We start from the raw sequence: 12,241 nt of genomic DNA, 5'->3' as shown, positions 1-12,241 counted from the left end.
GGGAGGGGCTACAATATTAGATGTTGATATTCTTCTGTGGAGGCAGCGTTCAACCCATTACGGCATAGGTTTGCACATTCCAGGATCTGGAATGCTTTTATTTCAGTAACAAGGATGTTTTTTCAGTTCTGAAACTTACAGGATATTCTTTTGGTACGATGATCTCTTATATATCTAAATCTCAAGTTGATTTCTCAATTCATGACCCCTTTAAAATTTCCAACAGGTCTATTAATGTCAACCTGCCTTAAGTAGATTAGATCAGTGATTATAAACAGTAGTGTCCTAAAGTTGTCACAATCCTTACTTTCTCTCTGTATTTTATATACTGTATGTTTTCTTTAAAAAATATGAATGACAGCTTATTGTTATGCTGAAAACCGCTTTATGTTCTTTTATTTGGGATTTAAAATATATATTATTAGAGTTTAGTATCAGAGACATTGGGTTGCAATGAAGTTAGTGTTTAGCTGAGCCTACCGGTTATAAAGGCTGTGGGAGCCTTACCACTGTGATCCAACACAAAATCGTCCTGCGCATAACGGTACTTCTCAGGGCCACATGCGATGAATACATCATCGTCCCCGAAAAAGTCTTGCAAACATATAATCTGGACAGAGAGAGGAAGGGGTGGGGGAAGAGGAAAAGAGAGAAACACTGTTTGAGAAATGAATGGAAGTACCTGTAACCATGTGACTGCAACAGCCAACAGACGGACTGATAAAGCATGTAGCAGCTCAGATACGGCACTGCAGAATATCCAGAACCAGTTTGAAATACCAATAGCTAGACTCAGACTGATGATAGTTTGCAAATTTATTTGCACAAATGGATTTAAACTAGGGCTGGTAAGTAATAAAAATGTTTAATTTTAAGCTTCAAGCTCGACTTAAAGCGGATCATCACCATCAGACCGACATGACTGACCTGACCAACACCGACATGTGACATCAAAGCACCGCAAGAGCTTTAGAGAGCATACAGCTATTTGAGTGTAAAAACATTTCAAAGCATTTATTGTTTGAAATGTATTATAAAAAATTGACAGTTTGAAAGTTGAGACTTTGGTCTCATACTAGACAGGTTTGATTGGATTAAAGCGAACTTTGGTGTGATTGCTATGCTAGTGCAATTCATTTGATCAAGTGTGACCAGTACCATCCAAGCCTTGTTGCACACCAAACAAGCAGATAACTGCCTTTTAAGTTCACTTCCAAACAAACTCTGGTGCAGTTTGATTGAAATTTGAACAGAACACAAACCAAAGACAATCAAAGACAAATCGAAGACAAGATGCAGTACAAAATACCAAACTATACCTGTTTTTTTTACCAAAGGAGCTACAGTTTGTTTCCCATTACAATTCGATTTACTGACAAAGTCAAAATGAGCCTTCTGATAAGCGCTAATTAAACATCATGTTTCAGTCTTCCATTTCGGCCCTCCAAACTATTTAGTCTGTAACAAAAAATAAAAAAACATTTGGCCAAATTATTTGGGATGGTGCGATTTTAGTGCATCGCTACTTTAAGATAAATGTATCAACTCAGCATTCAGGATGAGTAATATACAGAGCATCTCTAGGAATACAAAAGGAATCATTTTGAGAGCACATGCAAACACACCCACATACACTCGCAACTGCAGCGGGCAAAGAATGATGTCCGGATTTCAGCCCACTCCTCCACTCATGAAGTGGGCAGCAAGAAACAGATGGTCCCAATGTGGAGCTCCATCAAACACACACACACACACACACACACACACACACACATACACACACATACGCACACACACACTTCTACATGGAATTGAGAGAAAGATCAGACAGATGGAGAGGAACACAGCCCCCTCTTCCCCTTCATGAGCCTGACACTATACAGAGAAAGACACAAAAGGCCAAGAGAGTATTGCTCCAAGATCTCTCTTGTACTTTATTAACAGGATGCTAATGATAATGAGTGATTCAACAGCCTCTCGTGGCAATGAGGACTTTAAATATCATAAAGCACACATAAAAAGACACTGTAACACAACTGAGCTCAAGCATTTCAGCCTCTTGGTGCTTCTGTTTAGATTTTTTAGCACTCTTATTAGTCATTTTAAAATCACAAATTAAGCACATTTTTAAAGTTACACCCTGAAATAGTTCTCTCTAAATCACATACAAATCTGTACTGTAAGGAATCCACATGACCGGTCTGTGGGTTGGATCAGTGTTCCCATCAATCAGCAGATCAGAGGAGCATATGGGCCCCGTTGTTGGCCTGAGCACAGTAACAGACTAAAGCCACACTGGCAGACTATTACACATGCCTGAAACTATTTAGCTGATATCTTGGATCTGTAATATGAAGTACAGTCTGGAATGGAGCCAAATATGTTTTGGTAAATTGACTGATGGAAAACAGAAGATACATATTTTTTGTCAACTTAAGTTCAAGTGCACATATGCTGTCAGAAAAAAAGAGAGCAAAAATAGGACATTTAGTGGTACAACAGCTTGTCACTAAGCACCAGTTCTCAACCGGGGTCCTTGGCTCGCTTACAAGATGGCTTAAAATTATTTTAAATGACAAAACAAGCTTAAACAGCTAAAACCCAATGTGTAAGATTACATTAATTTTTTAATTTTAATTTAATTTGCATTAAATCTTTCTAACAGTCCTGGGATACATGGATAAATGAGGGATTTCTAGACCTGGAAAAGTCATGGAAATCCTAAAATCCTAAGTGGAAAAGTACATTTTATAAAGTATAGAATTTTTCTAGTTTTCTCAAGCTCTAAACTGGGTAGAAATATTTGTGAGTAAAAATAAATGAAAGTGAACGTCGTGACATTTGCCAAGTATGGTAACCCATACTCGAAATTGGTGCTCTGCATTTAACCCATCCAAGTGCACACACACACATACAGCAGTGAGAGTAGTGAACACATCGTGAACACACACCCGGAGCAGTGGGCAGCTATAGATCCAGCGCCCAGGGAGCAACTGGGGGTTCAGTGCCTTGCTCAAGGGCACTTCAGCCATGGCGATTGAGGGTGGAAGAGAGCACTGTTCATTCACAGAAGGGTGAATGTGAAGTAGAGATGGTTGCTTGCACAAGCCGTGCATGCTGGTGTTGTGTTGCCAAATATCTCACGGGCATCTGCAATGCATAGGGGCTTCTCTCAGATGCAGAAGGTCTCCCTCATTTCACTGACTGGCCCACCAGGAAAGTCCCAGTGCACATGATGGTAATTACATGCTTCATGTTCACGAATACTAGAATAAACAAAACGAGGCATGATGCATGATGCATGTGCAAAAAACATTTCCCACATGTTGCTTTTTTTTTACTTTCTCAGCATTTTGGAAGGTTTTGAGTATTCGACGCAGCTGCTAGGTGGTTAGGTTAGTTGTTAGATCTATAAAGTGGCTGTATTACTATAATCAACATTACAAATTCTAAACAAGTCTTTTACTTGTTTTATTTTAAGTTTCTTACAAGGTGTTCATTAAGACTTGTATTATTAAGCTCCTCTAAGCCTTAAAGTACAGGCCTGTGCTTCGAGACCCGACAGGATACTGAGACTAATAACAGCCCTGCTTTATGTGGATGACAATAATGCAGGGTGTAAGAGCAGCATTGCTCTACACTGTGTCAAGACAGAAAGAACGAAAGGATTAAGAAATAGACAGAATATAAATGGGATGAGGGAGGAGTTTATGCTCAAAACTGCCGTTTTGGGTTCTTATTTGACCAGAGATACAATGCAGAGTACATGAATGTCAACATAGAGGAAAAGACAATGGAAGATCGAAAGGGGAAAAACAGAACAGCACATAGCTCCAGCACTGATTACTGCTAATGTGCTGTTAGCTTTGCTGTTTCTTTCAAGCAAAATCGATTACTCAGTGGCGTTGAATGAGCTGGACCCTTCTAGGCTTGTCAACCATTAGCTACTAAAGCAGAGGAGGGGCAGTTAAGGAAAGAGGTTTTCCTCACACCAGCCATTAATAATGAATGCCGTTAAAGGCAGTGTGGACAAATGGGCCTTTCACAGAGAAAATCCAGTTATGATTGTGTGTTCAGCAGCTGATACATTTAAAGGCATATTTAATGGGACACTTCTGCTGCCAAGTCAAGAGGGTTTGAAATGAATCAAAAATAAAGTAAAAAGTGCAAAAAATCATGGAGTTTCATAAGTCTACAATATTGTATAAATACTATAGCAGAAAGAGACACATACTAGACATAATAGATAATGTTTGTTTTTATATACTATGCAATTTTTAATACTCACTACCATTTAAAATGTTGTGCTCAGTACAATTTCTCTAAAAGACATGAACACTTTTATTCAGCAAGGATGCAATAAATTGACTGAAAGTGACAGTCAAGACATTTATAATGTAACTTAACTTTATTTTTTATATATAAATGCTGTTCTTATGAATTTTGAATTAAAAACTTGAAAAATGCATCCTAGTTTTCAACTGTTTTCAACATTAATTATAAGAAATATTTATTGAGCACTACATTGGATATTAGAGTGATCTCTGAAGGATCATTTGCCTTTGAAGCCTGGAGAAATGGTTGCTGAAAATACAGCTTTGCATCACAGGAAAAAAAAATACATGTTAAAATATATTCAAGTAGAAAACAGTTCATTTAAAATGTAATAATATTTCACAATACTCTTGTTTTTACTGTATTTTTGTTCAAATAATTGCAGACTTGGCGATTATAAGAGATTCAAAAACGGTTTAAAAATCTTACATGCCCCAAATCTTTGAAAACCATGTAATTTAGATGTTACCACATGAAGTAATTTATTTATTAATTTTTTTTTAAACATTTTTTCAATAGAACTAAAGTAGCTCCTACAGCTTAAACTGCACATGACAGAAGAATAAAGGCAGTCTCAGAAGCCGGTCATCAAAAGTATAATTGATGAGAACAAGCAGAGAACAGGACATCAGTTTTCATCTATCACTGTGATGAGATGAGCTGTCAAACTACAGTAACATCAGCACCAGGCTCCCCACGCTAAATCTGCTGTGTGCGATTGAGTCAATCAAAGGGTTTATCTGCTCTACAGTACTTAATATTTGAATTTTAAGTAAAAAAAATAAATAAAATTTAATATTCATGCTTTTATTTAAATTGTGAACCTGAATAATCTTAGCAGAAATTATGGTGCCAGCCAAATTTGTGCTTGAGCAGATTTACAATTTGCTCACAGCATTCATTATAAGATTAGAAACATTAATAAACAATATTCTGTTTCTGTGATGCAGGAATCATGGAAGATTCTTAAAGCAGGGATTATATTTAGTGCCTTGCATTATTATTATTATTATTATTATTATTATTATCATTATTTCCAAAAACGTATGAATGACAGGAATTGGTGAATGTTTATGAATGTATAGAAACAAAAAATTAAAAAGTTAACGCTGTTATTTGCTTTAACATCAGACAGAAATGTATTTGTACCAATTTACAAGATGCCAAAAAAAGGAAAAGAAAAGAAATGGACAGCATGGAAAATAAAATGCATGGCCCTTTATTAAAACAACAAAAACGGCCTATACCATTGTAGATGAATACAGCTAAATCCATTTTACTGCTGGTTGCCACTATACATTTAACTTACCAGTATGCTGGTCTATATGTTATAACCAACTTGTGCCAATAATAATTTTTCAGAATTCAAGAGGAACATTTATAATTTATATTCTGCTTCTGAAAAATCAGGGATCCTGAAACAGGATCAGCACTATCATTTCCTAACAGCATTTTTTTGAGGTTCAACTGGTTCATGTTTCTTAAAAATAGCATTATATTTTATGATTTGCATTATTTATTTAAAGGGGTGGTTGACTGTTTTTTTTTTTTTTTTGTCTTTTTTCTAGGCTTGATTGTGTTTATGGGGTGCAGTCTAAAATGTGTTAATTCTTTGATAAAAACATATTATTCCACACCGCTCTGTCCCTTCTCTGAGAAATACGCTGATAATTTCCTGCTTTTATAAAGCCCCTCCCTCAGAAATAGGCGATGGGCTCTGATTGGTTAGGTAGACCACTGTGTTGTGATTGGCTAAATGCCTCTAGTGCACGTCTGAACATCCCCCACCTCAACAGCATCGTTAATATTGTTAATAAGTTTGAGCCCGATTGAGAAGCAGAGGATATTATTGAAGAGGATCGTGCAGAACCTGTGCAAGCACAGCTTTTAATGGCAGGCCTATGTTTTTTGTTTGTTGTTGTCACATACTTTTGGATACGCTGTTATTCGTAAAATGCTATTGCTTATGTTTGCTTTTAATATGGTTTTATCCTGATTAAAGCTTTAATACAGAACTACAACTGCACGCACGTCCATGTTTAATATCATAGCTATGTGAAAATAAGTTTATAATTGGAACAGTTTATTGTTGGAGCTGAGCTGGATGAGAGAGAGAGAGAGAGAGAGAATGAAAGAACCGCTGCCTTACAACATTGATTCTGAAACTTGTGAATCCATTAGAATCGTTAGAAGACAGAAGTCATATATGAATAGATTTTTACATGCACCTCTAGTTTTCTCTTCCTCTTCTCTAAAGCAGCACATCATGGCCTCGCTCCTTTTACTGTCTTTTCCCAAGGGTGAGATTTATCTGGGTTTGTTACATCATTAACCCGGGAAGTAACTTTGGGAACTAGTAAGAAGAAGTAAATAACTGTTTAGATACTGCTCAAACAGCAACATTACACACTAACTAATGTTAAATAAGTGAAATCGTAATCAACCACCCCTTTAAAAAAATGTGACATGAATTGGTGGATGTGTTGTGACGTGTAAAAAAAAGAAAAGAAAAATGACAATAAACAGGAAACTGAAAACGGTGAACAATGGGGCACGTGGAAATCCTTTTCTGCACCCGTGGACTCACTTGATAAAGACACCAGACGGGGCAGACAAAAACAAAAGATTGCACTGAGATCACACAGTAACCCCAGCTGGCTCCACTGACATGTTTCTGGGTGTGTGCCAGCCCAGTCTCCTTGTGATGGCTGATGGGACTGGCGGGCCAGGCAGACAAGCCATAGACACGAGGCACTTTCTATTTTGCATGAAGTATCCACATAGACGGTTTGTTATATTACAGTAATGTTGCATTTGCAGATGGTAGTTGATATTAATTAGAAGACACAGAATAATTGTTATCGTCGTGATACTTTGACCACAGTTACTCTTTTAATCCTGATCTGCCCTGAAATAAAGTGAAGCAAATAATGTTCAGAGCCACCGCAGGATGCATCACATTTTTATATTGCAAGAAAGCAACTAACCTAAACTTGTTTCATCTAACGATTCATTTAATTTGAAATGCAAACCCTTTAGAGTGGGTAAATCCTATCAGATTTCCTTATCCCTGTTCTGACTGTGGGGTAAAACTAATTTGGGTGATTGACAGGTCAAAGAGATTAGGATATCTAAATAAACTCTAGCAGGCAGATTGAAAAGTATTGTTACAAAGTGTTCTATTTACTGCTGAGTTGATGATCTAATGTGATTTAAAGGACTTGAAGAGATGTGGTCTGAAGTCTGTTGTCTCTGTTATCAGATTGTATCAGAGCTTAGTTTCTTGTTCACATTATTTTTTTCATATAAACATAAAAAGCTGTACAGCTTTTAATATGCTAATATGCATTATGGATGGTCTATTACCATGTCATTGGTTGCATTCATCAGATAATCACAAAGCACACGGCTGGGAGAAGACATAATGTATCTAACATCCAAGTTAATACGTCAAAATTGATCAGTTTTATTGACTTATTACAAATTTGGCAACTCCTGCCAAATAAAATGCAGCTTCTTTCTCTCCATCTGCTTCTGTGATGTAAAACCAAGCAAACCTCTTTAGGGGAAAAAACGAAAGGGAAAAAAAGAGCGATTGTCATTCATGGAGTTGGACGTTAAGAAGCGTATCTGACTGAGAGAGTCTTGTGTTTGCTAGTACAGATCCGCTAGCCCCCCTAAACGTGGCTCACACCTGCCAGCTGCACTTGAAATCCTCCAGACTTTAGGTTCAATTACAGCAGAGTTGGATGGAGTCACATTGGGGTGTCTACACCTCAGCATCCCCACCCCCACCTGCCGGGAAAAAGGGATTGCATCCAGTGGCTATCATGTTAACATGCATGTAACCACTAAATATTCACAATTTAGCATCTGATTGGGGGGGACTTCTTTGATTTCAAGGCTTTAAAAAAAAAAAGCTTTTCAACAATAATATTGATAGTTTTTTGCTTAAAATGGATAAGGCCACCTTAATTTTAGATGCAGTCTCTCGGTGTTGCAAATTGCAAGCATTAAGCTCATTAATGTAGATTAATATAGCTTTTATATAACAATATAGAATTACATATAAACTATCATTCAAATTGTACACTACCATTCAAATTATTTTTAAGAAATCATTATTTTAATTCCACAAGAATGCATTAAATTGATTAAAGAAGGGTAAAGGCATCCATAATGTTACAAACAATTTCTATCTTCTATTAGAATGATTTCTGAAGGATTATGTGATTGAATGGCTGCTGAAACTTCACCTTTGCCATCAAAGGAATAAATTACATTTTAAAACACATTAAAACAGTTTTTTTTTATTTCACAATGTGTTTTTGGACAAATAAATGCAGCCTTGGTGAGAATGAGAGACTTGTTTCAAAAACATACTCACAGGCCCCAACCTTTTAAAAAGGTAGTGTAAATAAATATAATATATACATGCACTAAAAATGCTTTCCAGCCAATATAACCCTGCTCAACATGGGCTCTTGGGCTTAATTTCTCTGGAAGACACTAGCGATACAGTCAGAAACAGCTACTGTATATACCCTCTGCAGCAGGGGATGTCCTTTTCATCTTTTTTGCTTGCAGCTGTGCATAGAGGACATGCCACTACAAACTCTTCACAGTCCTACTGAGGGCGTACCAACTGCAATCAAATATGACATGCAGTGATGCCTTGCTCAAAACAACCAAAAAAGCTCTTAAGTAAACACAGTTACAAAACAAATTCTGTCTTTTGCGCATATACATACATATATATATATATATATATTTACACGTGCACACACACATGCCATGAAAGCAATAAAATGATTATTCAGTTTGAGTAAGCAGCTTAAATGTAAGAAAAGTTTAATCTAAGTCAGTCTGATGGATTAGCATTTTGACTGCATTTTGTTCTAGTTGGATATTTCTACCTTCTTCAAGTCTGAATAATATTTTCTTTCTCATCCCATTTCTCATACCTCAGCTGTAAAGAGATTCATCAAAGACATTAATCGTACTACACGGCAAAGAAAAGACACAGTGAGAGTACAGCAGCACTAAACTATTTGCCGATGCCTCATTACCATGATTGTTGAGATGAGTACATGAGATAAACTGTATAGAAATGCACGAGTGGACCAATTTTTGTACAGTACACTGTTTCTACTACATTCATTCTGCCGTGGCGGGCCTGTAGTAGAGCATATTCTATAAATATAGGACACTTCGGGGCCCCATGACTACTTTCAAACCATTCAAGGTAGAAATAAGATCTATAATATAAGTAAAAACATAATAAAGATGCTAATAACATGGAATTAAAAGCTGTGACTTAAACTTTTTATATATATATATTTCATTTATTTTGTCTTGACTTCATCTTGCAATCTAAAGTAAAAATCCCATTTGCTGGTGTTAAGATTCATAAAATTTCTCCTCATAAAAGGTATATTTCTGAAATGTCTTAAAGACATTGGTATAACTGCAGTGCTATCCCATTATATATTTGTAATGCTTATCGGTGACAAACCATGCTATCTGTGTGTGTGCCAGGACCTACTCCCACTGAGCCACTCACAGACATCATTCTGTGCAGCAGGGTAGATGACATGTTCTACTCAATCATAGATGGCACTAGAGCCCACATATATTAGTGGTAAACTGCCATTAGCTGATCAATCCCAGCTACATGAAGTCAATGAATAATGTAAAGCACTTTGGGCTAAAAATCCATTTCACAGGTTGAGACGTTCTAACGTGTTTAAATGTTTTTTTCAAATGAAGTCTACTTTGGACATTCCAAACTTTCTAAGATTTTATAATAATAATAATAATAGCAATCATTAAAGGCTCGATGGGAATTAGTTGCAGAGCTTTGTTGCTAACCAGTTTTGCCATAGTTGTATTTGCAAAGGTAAAAGTGCAACCAGACTTAAATGCAAGGAATAAGTAAGATTATAAGAGTGGAAATAAGAGTGGAAGGCAACCCTCTACACACCTTGACAATAGAATTGTCACTGGCTAATACATTTTTTGTTTTGTTTGTTTGTTTATTCGCCAGACTGTTATATAGGTGCATCTCAATAAATTAGAATGTCATGGAAAGGTTCATTTATTTCAGTAATTCAACTCAAATTGTGAAACTTGTGTATTAAATAAATTAATTGCACAAAGACTGAAGTAGTTTTTGGTTCTTCTAATTGTGATGATTTTGGACCACATTTAACAAAAACCCCAAATTCACAACAAATCCCAACAAATTAGAATATGGTGACATGCCAGTCAACTAATTAACTCAAAACACCTGCAAAGTGTTTTGAGCCTTCAAAATGGTCTCTCAGTTTGGTTCACTAGGCTACACAATCAGGGGGAAGATCTGACAGATGTCCAGAAGACAATCATTGACACAAGGAAGGTAAGCCACAAACATATATTCTCAAAGAAGCTGGCTGTTCACAGAGTGCTGTATCCAAGCATGTTAACAGAAAGTTGAGTGTAAGGAAAAAGTGTGGAAGAAAAAGATCCACAACCAACAGAGAGAACCGCAGCCTTATGAGGATTGTCAAGCAAAATGGATTCAAGAATTAGAATATATATATATATATAAATTATTGTTGGTCATTCAGTGTTTCTGTAAAAAGGGGGATAAACTACAATAATAATAATATGAATATGAATTCTAATACTAATAACAATATAAAACACACTAAGGATTAACGTAAATATTAAATATTATCATGAATATTAATCATATTGTTGTTCGCTCCAAATTATTTACTGAAATCAAAATAGGGACGATAAAAGGTGAGCATCAGCCTATAAGATTGCAATTTGCACATAAGTCGTGCACCTTCACACTAGAATTTACGTAAAAAATACAGCCACACTGCTCATCCATTGAGATGAACGGAAAAATAGTACAAGAAGTCATGTAAGAGTGTTCGGTGAGTAAAAAAAAAATCTGTCCTAAACTTAATCTTAGCCTACAACTCACACACTGGCAAGTAAAATCTAAGAATTTATTAGCCAGTGGCTAATGTTAGACATAATTTAGTCAACGCGACTACGCAAGTGAAGAATTTGATGCATTTGCGACCGATTTAATCTACTACGTTTTAGAGGGTTGGGAAGGAATCATAAAGAACAATTGAAAATATAGATGTGAATGTCTTTACCATAGCAATAATAACTTATATAGTATGTGACTAAAAGGGAGTATGTAAATATTGAAATGAAAAGGGCCAAAAACAGAGCATTTCACAAGGTTGTATTTATTTAGTTCACAGGGTCTCAATATGACAATATTTCTTCCACCAATATCACACACTCGTATAACAGAGAATGAAGTGACTCGTTTCAGCCACTTTCTCATATAAATCCAGCCAAAGACATTACCATAATAATTCTACATTCACCTTTGTCAGGCAATTCTTGGAGGCAGTTTTGCATAATTAAGGCAGATTAAGCTGAGACAGACTTCAGATATGTGAATGGGTTCCCTCACTAAATTCCAAAAAGATTCACGGTGTTCGAGAGGCAGCCTGGAGCTTTCTATACTATTCACTACCGCTGTGCCAAATCCCTGATAACATCATCAACCCGTCAGCTGCACATCCCATCACATACCCTAGCTTTTTGGATGAAAACAGAAAGGGATAATTCCCCTGCCCCCAGATGATTTCTGCATGAAAATCCTTCTAAATGTATATTTTAAAAATATTAATTTGCTGAAATTCCACATTTAGATTTTTAGGAAACAAAGGATACATTGTCTCAAAAACTTAAAAGATGAGAAAACAAACACAGAGGAGCACACAGACAGGACATGAAATGCTACATGTACAGATGAAAAGAGAAGGAAAGAACTGTGGGACACACTCTGTATCTGTCTCTGCTGGAAAGACCATTGCTGAATGATCAG

General features: G+C 36.3%; 1 protein-coding gene across 6 annotated transcripts in view; it reads right to left on the bottom strand.

The window, feature by feature from the left end:
• LOC113111713 (serine/threonine-protein kinase DCLK2-like) overlaps positions 1-12,241 on the bottom strand; it is a 50,353-nt gene that overhangs the window by 29,373 nt on the left and 8,739 nt on the right. For 5 of the 6 annotated variants that reach the window (XR_003293377.1, XR_003293365.1, XR_003293375.1 and 2 more), the window contains exon 3: positions 481-610. Coding sequence is in view for 3 of the 6 variants with exons in the window: in XM_026276779.1 (XP_026132564.1) it covers positions 481-610 (130 nt within the window). In the remaining 3 variants the exon portion in view is untranslated. The remainder of the gene's footprint in view (positions 1-480; positions 611-12,241) is intronic. The other variant, XM_026276861.1, reaches the window with a different exon arrangement.

The sequence above is a fragment of the Carassius auratus genome, chromosome 1, assembly GCF_003368295.1.
Source record: "Carassius auratus strain Wakin chromosome 1, ASM336829v1, whole genome shotgun sequence".
Taxonomy (NCBI): Eukaryota; Metazoa; Chordata; class Actinopteri; order Cypriniformes; family Cyprinidae; genus Carassius; species Carassius auratus.
The sequence above is the reverse complement of the archived record's forward strand: the minus strand, read 5'-3'. Positions and strand labels throughout refer to the sequence as shown.